Here is a 22,375-nt window from a genome sequence, read left to right on the forward strand (position 1 = left end):
TAAAAAAAAACAAAAAACTGTAAAATAGAATATTTCTATTCTGAAGTGCTGCCACACTGTCTCGTGTTCTCATTTTTCCCCTGTAATCCCAGCACGGTCTCTCTTCTTGGTGAGAGGAGGTGGTGCATCATGGCAGTTGCACAGCCACAGTGAATCCTAGGAGATAAAATCTGGGTTGGCAGCCCAGCCTATATAGAAGAACAGGGAAGGCATTTCAGAATCAAAATGTTTCAGTATTATGGTGGCCAGTTTTGCAACTGAAGATCTAAGTTATCAGCAGAAAGCTGAATTTTTTTTTGCAAAGTGTCTTAGTTGAAAACCCAAAATTTTCCATTGAAAAAAACGTTCAGTGGAAAATTTTCAACCAGCCCTACCTATATGCTGACAAAAAGGAACCTCTAGCTGCCAGGCGACCCAACCCCAAGTGTGCAAAAATCATGAGTCATGATACAAGAATCATGAGATTGTCTTAAAAATCATGAGATTTTGGGTGGATCATTTTGGTCTGTCTTCTGGGGTTTTTGAGCCTTCTGGGTGCACTTGGGTTGCATTTTCAAACTTTTTCTCTGTAACCATGTAAATTATAAATTTACTTTTTTAAAAATAATGGAAACAGATTATAGTGCTCTTCCAGGACTGCCTGACAGAACAGCTGTGGGTGAGGGGGAGCTCTTCATCAAATGAAGGTGACTTCATAGACATTGCAGACTCCAGAAGGATGCTGAGCTGCTTACCCTTCGGGCCAAACTGGTGTCTCAGTTAGTTGCATGGGTGAGGGAAACCTTCTTATCAAACCCAACTCCACAAAGCCCACAACAAATATATTCCCACTCCCAGCATTGCCAGGTCTTGTGATTTCTTTGCAAGTCATGCAACTTTGGCCAGGGCTGGAGCCAGTATCACGAGAACAGAAGAAACTCCAGCCCTCTCTCAAATTTCAGCCATGCCTGTGGGAACCCCTTCTGATTGGCTGCCTTCCCCAATTATGCACCTCTTGGGAAGAGCAGCCAATCAGAGCTGCTACAGGAAGCAGACAGAGCTCTCTCTCCTCCCTTCAGGAGCAGAGGCTGGGGAAGAGGGAGGAGCAGACATCGTTCTCACAGGAAGGAGCAGAAATAGCCCAGCAGCTCAGAGCAGCTCCAACACCCTCCTCCTCATTCCCCTCCCCACTGTGAAAAATGGCTCAGTCTGCTCTCTGCTCCTCCCAGCTTCCTTAACCCTGGGAAGGGAGAAGAGAGGACCCCACTGACCCCCCTCCCCCCAGGAGTTGTAGAAGAAGCAGAGGCAGGGAGAGGAACAGGATGAGCAGATGTTGGGGCTGGAAAGGCAGATGTGGGATTGGGGCACACACAGTTAATTAGAGCCTTTGTGTTTGGGGAAGAGGCTGGAAGCTCAGCACCATCAACCAGCCAGCAACAGCTCCTGCAGTGAGGTCAAAATCACCTTACTCTATGAACTTGGGAGTGTCAGCAACACTACGTGTCACAGACACTGCGGATGAACAGGAGGCGTTCAAAAACAAAAAGACCAAGAGATATGATGAGATTTATTTAATTACGTGATTTTGGGGCCAAATCCATGATTTGGGGGAGGGGATCTAGTTCATGAGTTTTGAACGTTGGTGGCTGACAACACTCCCCTCCCCTCCCCTCACGAAAGGAATGGCCTGGCAGCCACAGCTCCCGCCTTCCTGTGGCCCATTTAGAAAGGAGATGAGCTTCCCAGTCTTGATCCAAAAGCCAATAGGAACCTTTCCCTCAACATCAATGGGCTCTGGATCAGGGTCAAAAACCTAGATCTGGGAGGCCAACTCTCCTCACCCTTATATTGCTTAAACCAGAGGTCTTCCCCCTCTCCCCCACCTACCTTAAAAAAAATAAAAAGAATAAAATGGCTGCAGACTGAAAGATATTCTCTCTTGAGAAACAAGTAATGGGCTTGTGAGGGTAAGCAGGGGCAGACTCAAGTATTGCAGTCTGAACTACCAAGCCAGGCTTCAGGGATCACAATCCATTATCATAACCAAGATTTTCTCTACTGTCCTTATCTAAAAGAAATCTGAAAGAGAAAACACCTAAGTATATACACCCTAAATATAAGAATTAAGCACAAAAAATGAAATTAACAGTTTTCTTCTCCTAACTTCTATAGTCCAAGATATGCTTGTATAAAGGCATGCCATCATTATACTGAATAATTCCTCTAGATTTCTAAAAGAGAGCTCACATGACAGACACACACAAAAAGACTTCCTGTTAAAGCAGCATTAGATCTATAGAATTAAAGAAGGATCTATACTAAAAAGTTCTTTGAAGTTTTTAAAAGAATTACATTTCTTAACAGAAATGGAATCTAAAAAACAGAGAAATGGACCCAAATCCATTTGGTTTACAAATACCAGGGAGGTGGGGGGTGGTCAAGGATTTTAATATCATTAGCTTTATGATGTCATTTCTTTTACAACAAAACTAGTTACTTTCTCTCTGGATGTGTAGCTGGAAAAATTGTCTGTTTAGCTTTCAAGATTCTTAAGCAAATTCCACCTTTTTTTTCTTAAAACATTTAGTCTAACACAGTCCTATTTGTAGTGATATTAATCAAATCTCTTTAGAGTAACCTGAATAGCAAGGGGAGGGGGGGGAGAGAGAATCACATTAGATGACCCAGTTACAGCTGCTTTGTGGAAAGCAGATGATGATTTATCAGTGGTTCCCACTGCTTCATATGTGGCAACAGCCAAAGGTGACAAGGACTCTGCACAGGTGACCAAAGATCACCTCATTTTAATAAGGATATACTTCTACAAGCTCAAAATGCTGTCACTCCATTCTTCATCTTCCATTTCCTTTTCAGAGATATCACAAAAAGAATAAGACAGTAATAAACACGGGGGGGGGGGGAGGGGGAGGAGGGAGAAGAGGCCCTTACACAGAACTACAACCTTAATACAACAGGACAAGCTGGAGGACATGCCAGTTATCAGACAGTAAATTGCGTAGGTTAGGAGATCCTGCACCGCTGAATGCTACCACCTCAACCAAAGCAGATCTGGATCCCTTTGACTTCTAACCTTATATTAGGAAAATAACCCTAATAAAAGAAACCTAATGATACACATACATGCTGTGGTAATGCATACAAATTTTAAAAAAATAAAACTCAGTCTAAAGGAGGACATTATAATTTTGGAGAAGTGCAGAGTGGGCAGAAGGGATTTAGTTCCTAGGGTCAGTACTGGGTGGTAGCAGCCAAACCCAGCAAGAGCCACAATTTTTTACATAAACAAACACACACATAGCAGTGGTGCATAGAGATCTGTAATTGTCTCTTTTTCACTAAACTCCCCAGACAGACAAACAAAATAAAATCAAAGATGAATCCACATGATTGGCTGATGGAAAGTTTGGCTCTGCCCGGTCTTCAACTCTAATCAGTATGGTAAAGAACCAAACAGAGGAGCACACTGTGTATATATCTGCTTATCCATTGTATTTATATAGCACCCACATATGGTCTAGAACTCATACCCCAGAGCTAGATCCAACACACTCCACAGAGAAGCAACTAGAGAGCTAATCAAATAAGGCTCAGATGCCATGACATGATGTAATTTACTAGCATCTGAGTTATGAGTTCTAGAGCTTGCTTACTCATTTCATTTACCACTAAGTTATTTGTCTTCTAACTGGAGGAAAGAAATGAACAGGACAGCGGCTGGAATGTGAGTTACCTCAGTTGTCATATTATACTCACAGCTGCATGTAGTGCAGCAGCAGTTCACACTTAGTATCCATGGGCCAACTAGCTAATCAATCCATCACTGGTTTTTCCATTTGTTTTTACACAAGAACCTCCTAAAATGAATTTGTTTACACAGACATATTCTGGTTTTGCATATACAACTTTTTTTAAACTACAGTTTTCCATATTATTGTACTGATGTATAATTAATCTACATTGTTTTTGGACACCTACTATATCATTAGGACTCTACTGTCCTCTGGACCAGAAGCAAGCAGACTTCAAGCAAGAACTCTCACACTGCTTAGTAGCACAACAGATACCAAGACAACTTCATTTCAAGATTGAAAATAAAACTTTGTAAACAAGAAAGGAAACCCTTGTGATTTCTTTCAGCAGCGTCCTTCAAACTTGTTTAAATATTTACTTGAAAATTATAAAATCCAGCTAATCACATGCATATGCATTGGAAGTTACCCACTGCACTACTGAGACTACCACCGAGCTATAAAAACATCTTCAAAGATCTAATAACCTTGATCCAGTGTCTTGCATGTCCTGTCTCCCCCAAAATCTCCAGATCTCATTTCAAAGGCTCAAAATGTAGGCAAGAACTTGCATCTCAATACAGGAGAGTACAAAACATCCACATTTATTTTAAAGCATTTCAGCAAGTGACAAACCAACTGGTTGAAGAAAAAGCCTTGGCTTTCTTAATGGGCAAGCAGTACCGAGGCAGTACTTTAATTTAGCTCTCACGCTAATCTTCAGATACACCAACAGGCAATGTGTAAAACTAGGGCCACTGTTTTGTTTTAAATAAAGTTTCTTCAGAACTGTTGCTATTTAGATCTTCCTTTTCCTGGATCAACTAGGAATCATTTTGTTTCTATATGAAAACAGGAAGCTACATACCGTAGGGCAGATCCAAAGCTGGTGTAAATTGTCATAACTGTTGAAGTCAATAGAGCTATAACACCAACTGAGGATCTGCCCCTTAGTAGAACAGAATCTAGGCAATCAGCTTTCAGAGTCAGGTATCAGATAAAAGCTTTTGCAGTTAATGTGTGTGTGGAGGAACAGTAGCATTAAGTGGTTTGCTGGAATACGGACAATAAATATGTCTAAAGAGAGACACCAGTGGGCATAGAAAGGGCTCAGTTTCTGAATCAAAGGTGGTGACAGAGGACAGCTTCAGTATCAGCATTTATCTATCAATTTCCCCACAGATCTATTGGTATAGCAGAGTGGGCAATATTTTCCACTTTAACACTCTAATCGTCCTTCAGGGCTAACTCAAGTTAAAATGAATACAATATACTGTATGCTTACCATGCTTTTGCAAAAGAGATGTAATGACTCTCAAAGCCTAGAAACACTAAAAAGAGTTTTTAGGGAACCGAAACTTGAAGTGAGAGGCAGGAACAGGGCCGGCTCCAGGCACCAGCGCAGCAAGCAGGTGCCTGGGGCGGCCAACGGAAAGGGGCGGCACGTCCGGCTCTTTGGCGGCAATTCAGCGGTGGTTCTCTCAGTCCCTCTCAGAGGGAAGGACCGGCCGCCGAATTGCCGCAGAAGAATGAAGCGGCGGCGGTAGAGCTGCCACTGAAGTGCCACCAACCGCGGCTTTTTTTTTTTTTTTTTTGCCGCTTGGGGCAGCAAAAACTCTGGAGCCGGCCCTGGGCAGAAAGTCCAGTTGTAATAACTTTTTTGAAAAAATGGTCTGCCAAATTCATTAAGAGAGGTAAAGGAATATATAATCCCCTGAGCCAAAAAAACAAACACCTCCTTACATAAATTTTTAGTGAGATTGCCATGGCTCTGGACAATCAAAGCACTGCTATATAGACATAAGCAGGACATAATTCAATTAAACAAATCTTGTGTAAACCAAAATATGACTAGTGTCATTATAGCCCAATAAAGTAGTGTTTCTCCCATGCAAACTTTCTGAGTCTAGTAGGATATTATATACATGTAATCACACACACACACACACACACACACACACACACACCCCTCTACCTCAGAACTATTTTAAACAGATTTACACCAATTAAAAATATCCAGGTTAAAGAAACAAACATACAAAGAATAGGTACCCAAAACACAATCATTAAACTTTTTGCATTCCTGAAAGCGTGTTTTACTGTTTCATCAAAATGCAGTATGACTACTTCTTTTGATCTGTCCTGTTTTCCTAAGCAAGTTGAAGCTCATTTCAGAAACTGCTCGTCACAGATATCAAGGGACCCAACTCTAAGTTTCAGCAGATTTTCATAGACACATTCAGGTCCCATTGTTTACTGAAAACCAGGTGACTGATATTTAGAAACTTGTAATCTGTTAAAAGACAGAAGTAAAATGTAGCAACTAATAATCGTTTCTCTATTTTCTTATGGTTCCCTGGAGCACTCAGAATAAGCCATCCTTCAACAAGTTAACGGATTGTTGTTTATGATATCATAGCTAAAAACTGGAAAGCGTTAGCGAATAAAGAAAACAAGAATGTAAACATGTTAAAAATAGGGTAAGATTCAAGTTTACATTCTATAGGTAAGTCGATTTTGACATAAGCCAGTGAGAATGACTGCAAAATAATGATAAGAGACAAAACAGCAAAACAAATATTATTTCATGCAAAGCCCAGAAAAATGTTTTTTGAAAGAGGTACAATAGGAAAAGGTGCTTTGCAAATTACTGGCATTAAACCAACATGCACTTTTGGAATGTTATGAAATATTTTTTTTTCCCCCAATCGGAAAATCCAGAAGGGGACAATTGCATTTCTTGACTACATGCTCCATTAAAGATCATCCGATACACAGGACTGATACGATGATCTAAAGAAAGTGCTCTGCATTGCACCACCATACAGAAATGTTTCTGTCTCTGTCAGGGTTTGTCTCCATACAAGCTGAACACCAATTTGATTACATTTACAAACAGATTCAGTAATACTGATTCAAAACCCAATGTAGGTACTCTTATTCTGGAAGAAGAGGGCCCTATGTTGGATTTCCTTTAAACTGATTTCTTACCAACTTAACCAAAATTGAAATAGGGTCCTCTGGTTCCAAAATAAGAGTGTCTACATGGGAGGATCGCACCAAACTAAATAGGTTTAATAAACAACTTATGTTAAATTGGTGCAACTTCTATGTTTAGAGATATCTGAGACCTTGTATAAAGTGGTATCTAAACTCCTTAAACTAAGGTAACCTGGCTAAGACACCGTCATAGTCTCTGGATCTTCAGGCTTCTAAGAACTGGAAATGACACAAAGGCAGGGTGCACCTCATATTTCTCAATCTCTCTGGCTAGCTAAAGAACATTCAAAATCTTAGCATGGATTCCAAAAACACCAGTCCAGATGGTGACGGGGGGGTGGGGGAGGGGGCTTCAAAGTGTGTGGGGCTATAAATCCCTCCCCCCTCCCAATAGCAATACAGAGGATGCCCTGTTGAAAGTGAGGGCTGTGACAGGAAAGCTTCATAAATAAGTTTTGTTGTAAGCCATTTTCATTTTGCTGAACTTGAGATGTTATAGGGAAATCCTTATTTGCTGTGTTGCAAAATGAGCATCTAACATTTCTCCTGGCTGAAAGCTGCTCCCATACTTTTTATAGCTTGCTGCACACAGACTCGCCTTTCTGGGGGAAATGTGTGGAAAACAGAAAGAAGAAAAGTTCCTATTTCGGTGATGTGAGGAGAAGAGCCCCATGTAGGTCATGCTGGTTAATAATTTCTATTATATAAATATTGTTTTGTTTCTCTAATGGGGCAGGAAAAAGAGCAAAATACAATTGAGAAGAATGATGGGATGAATTGGCAATTCATTTACCTCCAGAAAAAAAAAAAATGGTTTCTGGAACAGAACTGAAAGCATCTTTTCCTCTATGAAAGTTAAAACTGCAAAACAGTTAGACGTTAGTATCTGAAGAAAAGATAGCATAAGCATTCTCTGTAGAAATGACCATCATGCAATCATTTCTAAAATGACAAAAAAAGCAAAAAACCAAAACACACAAAACAAAAAGTAGCGAAGCGTGAATTATGTTTCAGATGGCAACCTCATGCAGCATGGGTTTGTACAGTACATACCCAGATAGGATCTCTTGGGAGGTGCTTTGATTTCTTCATCTTTACTATCTGCAGCTACATAAGAAAAATAAATTGAGAAGAGGACGAAAAGACAAAACAGACTAATTTGAGTCAATACAGTAGATGGGTCTTTTAGTTTGTTTTATTTTAAGCTTAGTTAGTACATCTTGCTGATAAAAAAACATGCAAAAAGTTTTAGTTTCCATGCTGTCTATAGGGTTTTCCTCAAGATTTTAGGGAAGGATAAAGGGGAAGGAAATCACAGAAATGCCTCAGTGTGAGAAATAACAGCAATTTAAAATAAAATAATAAAGGGGAGGAGAGAATAGAGACAGTGTAACATGTAACCCTCTTCAAAGCAATGTACAAATATTTATAAACTTTTCAGTGAAAGAGAAAGCTTAAATTGCTTATTTTTATTCCTGTGCCTGAGTTAAATGTGAGGATGGAGGAGACTTTCAGGAAAGAATTATGTAGGAGCAAATAAAGAAATAAAACAACATGATAGGGCTGCCTCACGTTCTGGCGGAAACCCTTTTCTACAACACTTCCAACAGGTTTAACTGTTTAGCCACGCGCGTTGACAGAGACCAAATCACCACTTCAAGTGTTCCATATGCTGAACCATTTAATTTGATCCTAACCTTCCTCTGTAAGCCTGAATTCCATTTGAAAACCACATACTACCCAAGACAGTGCTCTCTTAATAAAGCTCTTCAAGGGAGCACAGTGTTATAGTAAGGGACAAGTTGTAAACAGATGTTAAGATAGCATCAGTTTGAGGGTCCAAAATTAAATGACAGTAAGAAATAAACTGAAATAATAATTGAGCCCCCATGCTACTTGGCTTCTCAGCACTACAGGAATACAAATAACTACACAGCAAGGGTGGCTTTAGGGTTAGGCAAAATAGACTTAAGGCATCACACCAACAGAATAGACCATCCCCATGACAAACTCCCCACTGGTTGTAAGCAAAGTTAGAATATTTAGGGTGCCTGGCAGTTACCCACACACCAGGGCAAAGGTTCTTGGGGCATAATCAAGATTTGTGGTGGGTGGTTGTTTTCGGCTGTGTAACACACATGCATACAAAGGGATGTAATCTCCTCTTGGTTAATACCTGTAAATAAAGGATAATAAAATGTATGCATGAGAGAACAAATCTTTCCTAGTCGCTCCGGGGGGGGGGGGGAATCATTTCCTGATGTTTGTTGTTAAAAAAAAAAAAAAAAAAAAAGAAGAAGAAGAGTGGAGAAAAGAAGTCTCCCTAATACCCAGCCAGGACGGAGACTCTCCAAGGAGACAGTCAAGCCAGTCCAAGGGGAGTGAACTTTTCAAGTTGCAACAGATTTCCACATAAATGGAAGTGCAAGAACTGTACACTATTCACATTAAATGGCTTTGTGGATACACTGTTAACTAAAATGTATTTCAAGCCAGAGGACCTAGAACAACTTGCCTGAGCTCACAAAAACTGTCCTCTGGATTAGGAGAGAGACCTTGTTATTGCTTTGGAAGCTAAGAAAAAGATTGGCTTCCCCCTGAACTAGTTTAACAGGGAGTTATTTGGATGAATAGAAAAAAACATGCTACTCCTGGATAACTCAAGACTCATTGGTCAAATGTGCACCAGGATTATTAGAACGGAATATAAGGCATCCGCTGAAGTGAAGACAGGCTCACTTTTTAAATCTGAGTTATGTTGTAGAGGTATTAGGAAAGAGGATGGAAGAAGGAATGGGTAGAAAGATTTAAATACAAAAACATAGTGATATTGATCTTATTATGATGATACTGCAATTCACAACCTAGCCCCTTCCATCCAGGGATCTCAAAAGCATCAAACTGAAATTTAGCATCCCACCATCTGCATGAGATATGGCGAAAACTTGGTACAGAGAAAACTCAGGATCAGATGGGAAAACCATGGGAGAGTCAGGTTTAGGAACGCAGGTCATCTGATTCCCAGTTCCTGTGCTTCACCCACAAGGCCATCCTTCCTCTCTTGAAGGAAATATGTATGCCCAAAATGGTAAATAGCACAAAGATTAATTTCAAGCCAGTACATTACATCTGACAGTGAATCACAAGATCCTCAGCATTAATACTTTTCAACTTGTAGATCTTTCTTATAGGATATCACTACTGGTCTAACCTTCCCATCACTTAGAAGTTAATCACATAAGCCAGGAGAGACATTTAGTTGCACTGTGCGGTTCTAACAACAAAAGTTTGCATAAAGTACAGTGAGCCACCTGCTGCAAAGAAAAGAGTGAAAGCCCAAAACAACAGGCAAAATTGTTCTTTTTGGTGGATTAAATATATGGAAAACTGGCTCCTGGGAAATGATATGGCATGACACACTGAGTACGCTCTGCAAGTTACCTTACAGGCTGGTGAAGAACCTAATTCTTTCACTAGGTGACTGAATGCCAGGTCATTCAATCAAAAAAGATTGTGGCTGAAGTTGAATTGGACATGCATCCCCCCTGACATGTATTGAGGAAGCCTGCTAGAGAAGGAGGGAGGGGAAAGAGGGCAATCTAGTTTGAAGACTTACCCCCTTAGCCCCACAAAGGGCAATCTGAAGAGGAAGCCCTCTGCTCTGCTCCCAACCAACAGGTATCTATAGGCAAAGAGCTGGCTGTTCCCCTCCCAATACGTCCAGTTTTTAAATCTCTGCTAAATGAGGCCAGATCTAAAGTCATTTGTTTTCCCAGCCTGTGATAACTCTTGCAGACAACGCAGCCCCAGACTGTAGAGGAGAAAAAGGGATGGGTCAGAGTATTGAGAGTTGCAGATGAGCAAACGTTTTCCATGATGTCACTTTACCTGGGCAGATTCACAGCACACTCCACAGAAACCATTGAGTGGGAATACGTTTGCAGAGCAGGCCTATCTTTCTATTAAATAAATAAACCTGCTGCAGAGCCAGCACCCATAGCCCTCTAGGGCTCCCTCTGCCTGGAAAGGCTGCAGCTATCTGGAGCTGGATCAAGCCCTCAGTTTTTAGGGTAAGAGAAGGAAGAAAACAGATCGAGAGAGCAAATTATATGTCCATATTGGCAAGACAACTGAAAAGAAAACAACAGTTTTATAGCCCAGCAGCAGCAGGAACAGGAGAAACATAAAATGGGGAATGTACACGTCAAACAACAAAACCAGAGGTTGGCATTTGTTACATTTCCAAACTGTAAGAGAGTTGCCATAAAGTAAATCATTTTGTAAAAAAGACTTAGAGTTTGTCTACATGGTGGGGTATAATGCATTCTATGGGGATGTTATTTCTGAAGCGCACCATCATGCTGCACATTAATTGGTCCTCTAAGACCTGGCTGGTGCGCACTGAAGGCTCCCTAGTACACTTTAATGTAGTACCATTTCAAACAATATTACATTAAAGCACACCAGCAGGGTCTACACAGACTAATTCATGCACAGCATGTTAGTGCACTTTACCCCTATAAAGCACATTACCCAATTGTGTGGACAAGCCCTTAGATCAATGATACTGAGGCTCAGGAGTGGCCTTTTAATGCGTCTATAGTAGCTCTTTGAAGCACATGATATTAAAACACTGTGATTTAATTATTAACCAATTTAAGTTATCAGTCAGGATGCTTTTACTATGTTATTAACCAACTGTAGAATACTTGGTCAGTCACTTTACTATAAGAATAATTAATAATAATAATAATAATAATAATAAATAATATTGAGAGTAAATGAAACAATGAATTCACACTACTATGGCTCTTTTGGGTAATGTTGATCGCTAATTTGGCTCCTGAACCACTGAGGTCTGAGTATCACTGCCTTAGATTAACAACAAATGATATTCTGGCCCAGATTGAAAATTTCCACACACCAAAAAAGTACTGCAAGACCATAGGAAGTGCTGTACAATATGTACACTTCGATAAACCTGTAATAGTGACACAACATCACTCCCTATTTTGACAACAAATGTGGTGACAAGAAATAAAATATTTTATGTGCAAGCAAGACACAGCATTGGCAATAGCAAGGTATGGCTTCTGACCCTGGTCAGTGATAAATGCTTCTGTAAAACAGAGACTTGGCAGAAAAGTACAGTGAAAACTCTTGTTCTCATTCAGGCCTAGATCTTAGCATCATCAAGACTGGCAGAGTAGCATGACTTCCACTACTTCCTAGGGTTTGACATAAAATATTAAAGAGAACTCTTATTTTCTAGACTGAACTAAGACCCATTTAAAATACTCATATGGAAGGAAATAATTTTAAACAGGCCATTCAGAAAGTGCTGGGTTGGATCTTCAAGAGACAATGGTTTGCACCACGTATAAAAAATTTTCACTCAACCCAATGACAATACAAGACATTTTTAAAAATTTGCAGAAGAAGATTTCACTCTGCAAAATTACTGTTACCAACCTGAAAAGGAGCGACGTTTTATGTTCAGTTCATTTGACACACGTACTTCAGTGCATAGTTTCAGCATCAGTAACATAGTAATGATCATGATAATGCTTTGCCACAGAAGAGGGGACTCAAAATGCCTTCCAAACCTAAAAAGTAAGAGAAAAATATATAAACATCTCAAGATGATGATCTTTATACCCAATTACCTAAATAGGATTGAAGGTGTTTGACGATTGTATCCTTAACAATGACCGTAACTGACAAATTTGCAAAGCTGCAGAGAAGAATTACACTAACAGAGATCTAGCTGCATGTAACCCAACCATATTCCACTTGAACTTGTAGCCATAGGCACCGACACCATGGATGCTCTGGGGCTGGATAACCTGTGGGGAAAAAAAATAGTGGGTGCTCAGCACCCACCAGCCACAGTCATTGGGCAGCAGCGTTGCCAATCAGCTGTCTGGTGACACCCCAACGAGCTAATTGGGGGTGCCGCCAAACAGCTGTTTGCTAGTTGGGGGAGAGTCTTAGGGGAGGGTGGAGAGTGGCGGGCAGGGAGCGGAGCACCCCTGGGGAAAACTAAGTCGGTGGATCTAAAAGCATGAGTCTCTGTTGCCTGAGCTAAAGGACCAGGCCCATTAGCTTGAATGAAGAGGCAGACTTGCAAACCTGGTCTAGCAACTAGAAGGGGACAAAGAGCTACATTGCATTAGCATGAGACACACACATTTCTTTCCTCTATTAAGTGAGTATGCTATTAAGTTAAGAACTCCTGCTCTATATACTAAGTTCCCTAAATATAATTTTAAAATACATTACATTAAATCATAAGCCCATACCATCCCATTCCCCAAAAAACACAACTACCAACCTATGATGTCTAACAGTGCCCCCAACAAACCTACAAACACCCGCTCTTACTGCACTCCCACCACTCCAGAAGTCTGGAAGAAGAGAGGGACATCACTTTTGGGACATATTGCAATCTGATTTGGACTAATTTGGACCAAGCTTAGGGAAATGAACTCCAAAGTTGCAGGAAACAGCTACTTGATTGTTCAGAGATGTGGAAACTGAACGGAAAATGTTTTCTCCCGTCTCTCCCCCTCCCCCCAGTTTAATTTATGTTTGCTTACTGATGCTGTCTGGTGGGAATTACTGAGCTCTCCTACACGTATTGCAGGAAGAGGAACTTGGATAGCCGCCAATACTTAATGAAGGGTCCAGCTTCCATGATTGCATTAGATTCTATCATAGAAAACAAGACTCTTCAGTGAGGATTGGCTGCTATCCAAGTTCCTCTTCCTGCATTATACGTAGGAGAGCTCAGTATAATACCCAACAGACATCACCAGTAAGCAAACAAAAAGTAGGGGGGTTATTTTTTTGTTTATTTTTTGAGAAAAGAGAAGGAAAAGAGGAAAAGCCTTTCCCATACAGACCTGGTGCAAAATACATTAGATTTATTGTAGAAAGGCTCCGGGCCCATGATTGTGACTTCTCTCTCCGCTCAAACAACCTTGCTAGGGTGTATTCCTCAGAGATTCTTATTGTTTCAAGAAAGCGATTTGGGGAACTAAACAGTGTGCTTTCACTCACTCTTTAATTCTGGGCCACATTTCCTATCTGCCACTCCAAATACACCCACAAAATAGTCACCCAGGCCACTGCTTCATCACCCCACAAACATTGTGCTGCCACTGGCTAAGAAGACAGGAGACAACACTTACAGGAGTAGGGTGATGATTTGTTTAATTAATGTTTTACAAAGCTCTGGCAAACGTTAAATATAGTATACTATAATGAGCCATTACTATGTATGAGAGTACGATGCAAGGTCTCCCATAAGAGTCTGGATATAATTCTTTAACTTGGATTTCTTTCAAGACAGAGCTCTGAGCTAGTCAACAAGACACTGGGACAGTACCAAGCGTATTTGCCATTAAGCCCTTGCATTGTATGAATGCTGAAGGAGTTCTTTACTTCCACTATGGTCTTTAGGGAGATTCAAGTTGTTGTTGTTATGGGTCAAATCAGCCCCCATGCGGGTTATGCCCAGTAATGGGGAGAAACTGAAAAGTCCTTGATTCTGGACTTGCTGAGTTTTCTTGGAACTTTTCCATTTGTAGGTGGCCAGGTTTGTCCCCAATGGAACAGACCATCCCCAGGGAACTGGGCGGGGCGGGCGCTAGCTGCCTAGTGCTACAGAGCTGGGGCCATCCATTATGAAACCATGAGCCTTCACAATGTCTCCTGGGACACCAGTGGCTTATGGCTCTTGCGTACATGGCTGCAACAAGGCCTCCTCCTCTTCCTCAACTAATGCCCTGGGGAGAGGGGAAGGGTGACACTGCAGCAGGTCATACCTTGGTAAGATCAGCACTAACAAATTCGGAGAATTGCTGAAGGGTGGGGAGATGATGCAGCCGAGTGTACAAACTCCCCTCTGATCTGCAGAGAACCCAAGTCAGGTTTCCATTGAGTCAGGAAGAAAGAGGATGGAGTGGAGCAAAGTAGAGTTGCCATTACTCCCCATTCCGTGCCCCTGCTCCTTGCCAGGGCAAACTCAGCAAATGCTGCTGAATCTGCAGTTTCAGGGGACCCTGATGTATAGAGTCCACCAGGGACAGTTTGCATTGCACTGACCATGAGCCAGAGCTCCATGGGTGTAGCGAGAGGAGCATCACACAGAGCTCTGTGGCAAAAGCCTGATTCCTAAGGGTCCTCAAGTTATTTATCCCACTAACATGGCCATGATACATAGATGAAGTGGGGAGCCTGTGTTGTAAGAGAATGTCTCTGTTGGGGGTGGAGCTAGAGGCTAGCAGATAAACACACAAGTTCTGAACACATTACTGAGCCAGTGCCATGCTGGCATGACAGAGGAGCTTGTCTGAGATCTGCTGTGCAACACTCTCCTGGCAACTAAGGAGCCCATATTAATTGTTTTGCTGGAGGCTTCAAAACTGAGGAACTAACCCAGTCCACTGCTTTCATCCATCTGTCATTCAGGAAAAGAGAGAAGAGAATGTGTCCCACTGTTAGCAACTATTACCAAAAGTCCTCTACCGTAGGTGTATGAAATACTGTACTTATCCCCATTACAAGTCCATTTTTATAAGAGCTAATTTAGGGCTACACTGGCAGCACTGGTGCTGAAGTTCTATTTATTCACAGAATAGGGACAGCTTGGACATTAGTATTAGTTTCCTCTTACTGACACACTAATGTTCTTCCAGCCTGATCCAAAGGGAGCCCATAGAATCTCTACTGGCTTATTCACTCCTTGGTACATTTGTGGAGAGTGCTGCCAACAATATCAACTGTTATACAGATATCTGCCTACTACAGAAACAAGCTAATTGCCTCAGGCTACCAGCTGTCAGCTATAAAACAATTTACAATCACCATAAACTAGTGGCACATTAGAACTAGTAATCAGAACAGAGATGGAAAGCTGTATTATCAACCCTCTGAGTCATCTATCACTATAGATCTAAGATTAAAAAAAAAAAAAAAAAAAAACAACCACACAATACACAAGAGAGTTCACCTGGGACTGAACATATATGGCAAGGTTTCCATAGTCACTTCAAACAATGTATGAGAATTTAACAAACTCCAGCATACACAGGACAAAAGTTGCACTACATAAACTTTCGTTCTGACTAGCCAACGCACTTCAAGTGAAATTCTTCTTCTAGATACTGTGTTCTATTATAAACAACTTGAAAGGAAATAGCTCCCATTTTGGTCAATATGATGGACATTAACATGGAGAAAGAAGGATGTACCCTCCAGTTTGTATTTGAAATTATGGTTCAGGAGCCAGTCTGGCAAAAGCATCATATCAGGACATGGGGGATCCAATTTTAAGATTCTCTTACCTCTCCATTCCCAAATGGGCTGGGGAGGTGATAGGGACTGGAAGAAGGAAAGAGCCTTGTGTTGCTGTGCACTGAGTATTCTGGATGTTTCAGAAGCAGCATTCGACCCTTCCCTCCCCACCTGCCAAAGGCGGTGAATATTTTTGCCAAAGCAGGGCTTGAGGGTGGGAACAGTAAAGAAGCTGTTCATAAAAGTAGGAGGGATCCTTAGGGTACTAACTGGGGCTCAGGGAAAGAGGAATATAGGATTGAAGCCTTTATTTGTTGTTCTCTCTTTCCGAGTTTCTAGCTGGTAATTATCATATAGCTAAACAACTGTGACATTTGCAGTATTTGGGATGTCCAATGTCAGACCTCAAAGCAGTTTCCCTTCTATTTATAATATTTTTAACTATCACTGTAAAGAGTTCTGGGTTTTTGAACATATACAACTTTCTTTAAATACCAGTAATATTTTTGTTTTTAAAAAATCTTAACTGTTAGTGTTCATAAAACTGAGAGGCTGAATAACTGGGCTAGAGCCAGACAAACTGACTAGTCACCATGAGTTTGTCTGAATAACTCTACCAACGCACCTCAATCTTCTTGCAGCAATCCTGTTACTCCAGTCCTGGGCCTACCCTGACAGAAACCACAGATTGTGTGGAGACAAGCCAAACTGTCTATCACTTTTGTGATCTAAAAAGCAATGAGTTGGCCGAGCCTAACTGCAACTTCACTAGCAGCCAAGCTGGGTTTGAAAATGAAAGCTTAATACACTAACCTAGCATTTAAAGCCCAGGTCAAGGTCCTCTGCGGTTTCTTAAGAGATTCTAAAGCAGGGTAGAAGCTGTGTTACAGGCTGACACTGTGTAACCCAAACTATCAGGCTCCTGGGCGACAGCATGATGCAACAGCACAACAGTAGTCAGCAGGAAGTGTAAAAGAGAAAACAAACTAGTTTCAGAATATGATCTGCCTGCTAAGAACTGCTTCTCAATGTGTGAGCTTCCAGGATTGTGTGTAGTACAGAACATATATTTAAAAATAATACATTAAAACCTACCTTTATATTTTATTCTTCCTGTACAAAATAAAGTTTGCTGAAAAATGTTAGTGATCAAAGAGAGGAAGCCATGTGTGCATTTCTGCTTCAGTGACTGAATTTACTGAGGGAAAGCTGCTATATGCACTGCACTCTCTACTAGGGGGCTCCTTTGCTGGTCAGAAGTATCCAGAGGTGAAAGTAAGCCGGTACGGTACGGCGTGCTGGCAAGAGCCGGTACACTGCTGACCATACCCTCAGGGGGCAGCTTCCCCAGGCTGGCGATTTAAAGGGCTCAGGGCTCCCGGCAGCGGCCGGAGCCCCGGGCCCTTTAAATCGCCGCAGAGCCCCGCTGCTGGAGCCCCAGGGTACCGGGGGTGGCTGGGAGCCCCAGGGCTCCGGCGGTGATTTAAATCGCCACCAGAGCCCCGCTGCTGGAGTCCTGGGGTAGTGGCCGGGAGTCCCGGGCCCTTTAAATCGCCACCCGAGCCCTGGGGCTCCCAGCCGCTGCCACTACCCTGGGGCTCCGGCAGCAGGGCTCTGGCAATGATTTAAAGGGCACAGGGCTCCCAGCTGCTGCTACCGCAGCTGGAGCCCCAGGCCCTTTAAATCTCGATTTAAAGGGCCCAGGGATTTAAAGGCCCCACCTCTTCCAGTTGAGGCCCCACCCCCCTGCTCAGGACTCCAGCGTACCGGTAAGTCCTTTAAGTTACTTTCACCCCGGTAGTATCTTCTCACATTCACTTTATAGTAGTGACCAGCAATTCTTTTTAATCGGTAAAGCCAAAATAAAGTCTAAGAAGCAGAAGTTTCTCCCATCCCGCAAACAGTCCTGCCAGTAGATGCCCCTAGATCACTCACTATCAGAGCTGAGGACTAGCCAGTGTGAAGAAAGGTAGGCAGCTGCAGTTACATCTGACCTTTCCCCTTCATACTGTGCAGACTAGACTGTACATTCTTTGGGGGCAGAGACCATCTTTTTTCAATCTGTGTTTGTACAGTACCTAGCACTAGCAGGATGCTGGTCAATCACTGGGACTGCAGTGAACCCAAGATCTCGTTAGAGACTCGTTTGGGCCAGGGCTTGTTGTTCTGATTAAAATAAATGAGGTCAAGTGGAATCACTTGCTCAAAAAGTAATCTGAAAGCTGAGGTCTGCACTGAACTTTTTCAAAATTGTTTCAGATGTTAAAAACTGGAAGGGTCCCTTAAATCAGTCTCAGCAGCTTTAATTAAGGTGAACATATTGCTGGATAACTCCTCCAGGGCTTGAAGCTTTTTGGCACTGCTGGGTGGCTTCAAGACAGTGACCCACTAAAACTATATCCAAGAACTTTTAGGGGGAAAAAATGTGGGTACAACTTGTGATTCCCAATATTGTCTCTTTTTCCCCCTTTACTACCCCATGTGCCTGTATCCACCTCTTGTCATATATGTAGACTGTAAGCTCCTTGGGGCAGAAACCATCTTTTTGATCTGGGTTTGTAGAATGCAGTCCTGGACTATGACTAGAGCTCCTACATATTATGATAAGACAAATAAATATTCAAATTGACAGGAAGCTTTATCCCCAGACCCATCTAGAGCAGGGGTTCTCAAACTGGGGGTTGGGACCCCTCAGGGGGTCGTGAGGTTATTACATGGGGGTCATGAGCTGTCAGCCTCCACCCCAAACCCCGCTTTGCTTCCAGCATTTATAATGTTGTTAAATATATTTGAATATATTTGAAAGTTTTAATTTATGGGGGGGGGGGGGAGGGTCGCACTTAGAGGTTTGCTATGTGAAATCTATGTGGGATCACCAGGACAAAAGTTTGAGAACTGCTGATCTAGAGGCATCCAAGATACTGCATAATCAAAGCCCTCTGAAAGTCAGGAGGAGTCTTTCCATTTACTTCAGTAGGCCTTGGATCAGGGTGTAAACTATCAGAACTCCACTGCAGCAAACTGAGCAGTGACAATTTACACCAGCCAAGAATCTGCCACCAGGACTTTAACACACACCCAGGCAGTAAACTGACTGCAGCTGCATGCTCATTGTTTCTTTGGCTGACAAAGAACAAATATGGGAAGTTAAGATAAAGGAAAATGGTCTTTTATTCAGGAGACTTCATTCACGTTTCCCCCAACTCATATCTTGGGCACTTCAGCTCAGGAAAACCAGCCTGGCCTATCAACCATTCCTATTTTTAAATTAGTGGAACAAAGGCTACAGTGTTTTATCCTGCAATTACAAAAAAATAAAAAAAAGAAATCACAGGTAACCTTATATGGCAGTTAGTGCATCTAAATTTGATGAGACAAAGGACTGAACCACAACTCAAAAGACTCCTTCCTGCTGTGCTCAGCAGGCTGCAGGACTACTGTTGGCTGACCTTACTTATTAAGATGTAACTAGAACGCCTACCATCTACTTCAGAGAAATCTTTTCCAATTTTCTTTCCTTGGCGTAGGCCATGTATTTGTTCTGCTAATATTAAACAAACCCTGAAGTTATTTCAGTCTGTGGGACATTTTGTACACCAAACTCAGGAAACCCCATTATGAACTTTACAACAAAATAATTGTATTCTAGTGAGCAGGGATGAATGAAGCTCCTTCTCCCCTCCCTTTCCACTACAAACTGTGGTCCCTCCACAGAAATCATTGGTTATTTCTTTTCCTATGTATCTGACTGACCCTGCTAGGTGAGCAGTATCCTTGGCGCCAAACTAAAGGTGAGCATATAGAAGTCTTTTCCATAACGTCACACAGGATTTTACTTGTCTATCCAGTCACAGGCTAGCTCAGAGACAAGGAGGGGACTCCGTTAGCATTCTCATTAGTAAGCCAAGAAGAACAGAATTTTTTTTTAAATGCGGAGGTTTTTTCATAAATTGCTAGTAACTGTCATGCACATTCACACAACTACGTTTTTTCCATTCATGCTCACAGATATTTTCATGAGCAGCACACTCATGGACCCCAAAAAGTTGAGACTCACATGTGTCACATCACATGTGAGCTACTCCCAATGAGCGGAGGTTGCTCATCACCTTTGCAGATGAAAGCTTCAGCGTCGGTCTAAAATGTTGCAATCAAAGGTTTTCTTAAGATGACATATTAAAAAGGGTCAAAGACTTAATATGTAATTTCTAAGAATCACACTGGATCAGATGTTTGTGTGACAAATAGGGGAAATGCCTGTATTATCTTTTATGAAAACTGTATAGGATGGTTTCCTTGGGCAATTGTGTATTGCTGCCTGCCTGCATGCATAGAGATAAGTCAATGGAGGCTGCAAAGGGGTGCTAAATAACCATAAAACAGTGATTCAGATAAGTCAGTCTCAGGTACTCAGCTTCAAAGGAGCCATAACAAAGCTGGCTCCATCTAGGCTAGAACGGGGTACCCTCCCAGAGGCTAAGCCTGGGAATCAAAGGAGAGCTAAAACCTCAAAGACCCTAGAAAAGGCAGGGGGCGATTAGGTGAGCTGGGAGAAGCTGACAGGCTGGGATAGAGAGACACAAAAATCATGGGTCACAGCCCCCTGAGCGTCAACCATGTCCTTGTTTGAGAGTGGGTGAATTGCAGAAATCCACCCCAGGAGAGGTAAAGGCGTGAGGCCTGCCACCTGTAGGAGTTGCATTCATGAGACCCAAAGAAGGGACAGTAGTCCATAACCATCACAGCTTGCACATCTAAATGCTTAATGATTTTTAACAAGAGTTGTGCATGTACAAGGAAAGCAGAATCAGGCCTACTATTGTCTATAATAATACAGATTTATCATTTTGCGTGTACAAGTCTTCTCACACTGCCTTTCAGCAAAGGCCTGGTGCAGAAACAAATCTGCTGCTTGAACAGAACTGTGCTGAAAACTCTGGGAAATTATTTTTAACTCACTTCAAAAGAAAAATTTAGAGGCATTTTGAGCGAGGGAAACACAATGCTGAAGAGACAAAGTTAAAGAAATCACACTACTGTCATCGCGTGACGATGCAAGTTCTCAAGTCTTTGATAATGCCCTAAATGAAGAATTAGAGGAAAGAGGGCAGGAGAAGGGCAGAAAATTGAGTCCTTTAACTTAAAAAATAAAAAAGGGCATCTCCTCTTTCACTAGCAGTGGAATAACTGGAGGGGGAAACTTGAAAAGTAGAACTATCTAACAGAGGCAGGATCATGATTCTTGCCCTTAGTGCTAGTACTAATTTCTGAGCTAGTATCACAGTCCTGCCGTGCCAGCTTTAGCTGTAGAAACACTTAACAGTAGATTTCATGGAGATTAGGGAGTAAATATTGTATTTGCAGATTGGAGGGCAAGGGGAAGGTCACACTCCTCCTGTTTTAAAACTAGTTGATTTTTTAAATTAAAAAAGAGGGGCAGATTACAGGAGTGGGTTATGGAGGGGGCGCAGTGGGCACAGTGCATGGGAATACGTGGTCTCCACTGCTACTTCATGAAACAAGGTATTTCAGAGGTTGTGGGGGAAAGGAAAGGACCAGGAGTCAGGAATGAGTGTGTGTGGGAAATAGGCACACTACACTAGCACTGAACCCTAATATCATGATAGAGTCATGAGCAGAAAATAAGTGAGATTTGTTCTGGAAAAAAGCAAGCTAGTCATGTGGGGATAACACACACATTGAATGTGACGGGGAATCTAGAAGGCCTTACTGAAAGGTGCAGACAAAGTTAGATAGCAGTATGCACTGTGATATAGATACCAAAAAAGGCCAGTGCAATTTGTGAGAACGTGCTCAGAGACAATACATCACAAAAAAAGTCTCTCTCTGGTGCACCTGCAATAGTTTGTTCAATTCCAGGAACAACAGTTCCAGAAAGATATTGACAAACTCAAGGGAGTTCAGAGAACAACAACAAAAGCGATCAGGGGAATAGAGGAAATTGCTTGAAATGAAAGATAATTAAATATGTATAGCAATGCTAAGCAATGTTTGGAGCTAGGGGAATAACATGATTAGACCCTTCAAATATTTCTAGACATATATATGAGAATGAGAGTGTGTGCGCGTGCACACACACGCGTGTGCGTATGTACGCTTAGACAAAAAGGGGGAGGAATTAGCATAATACATCAGCGTATAACCAGGAGTAGTGCAGGGGTCCAGGGAAAACAATTTAGGAAAGAATTTAGGCTCAGTGCCAAGAAAACCAGCTTGACAAAGGCATGTATCAGGCTGTAGAATAGTCTACAAAGTGGGGTGGAAGT

At 41.9% G+C, this 22,375-nt stretch overlaps 1 protein-coding gene across 2 annotated transcripts in view; it reads right to left on the bottom strand.

Moving 5' to 3' along the window:
- SLC66A2 (solute carrier family 66 member 2) overlaps positions 1-22,375 on the bottom strand; it is a 93,780-nt gene that overhangs the window by 68,517 nt on the left and 2,888 nt on the right. Inside the window, exons 2-3 of one of the 2 annotated variants that reach the window (XM_065399641.1) lie at positions 12,261-12,394; positions 7,842-7,895 (exon numbers count right to left, since the gene is read on the bottom strand). In XM_065399641.1, the coding sequence (XP_065255713.1) occupies positions 7,842-7,895; positions 12,261-12,394 (188 nt within the window). The remainder of the gene's footprint in view (positions 1-7,841; positions 7,896-12,260; positions 12,395-22,375) is intronic. The other variant, XM_065399642.1, reaches the window with a different exon arrangement.

Source organism: Emys orbicularis, chromosome 2 (genome assembly GCF_028017835.1).
Source record: "Emys orbicularis isolate rEmyOrb1 chromosome 2, rEmyOrb1.hap1, whole genome shotgun sequence".
Taxonomy (NCBI): Eukaryota; Metazoa; Chordata; order Testudines; family Emydidae; genus Emys; species Emys orbicularis.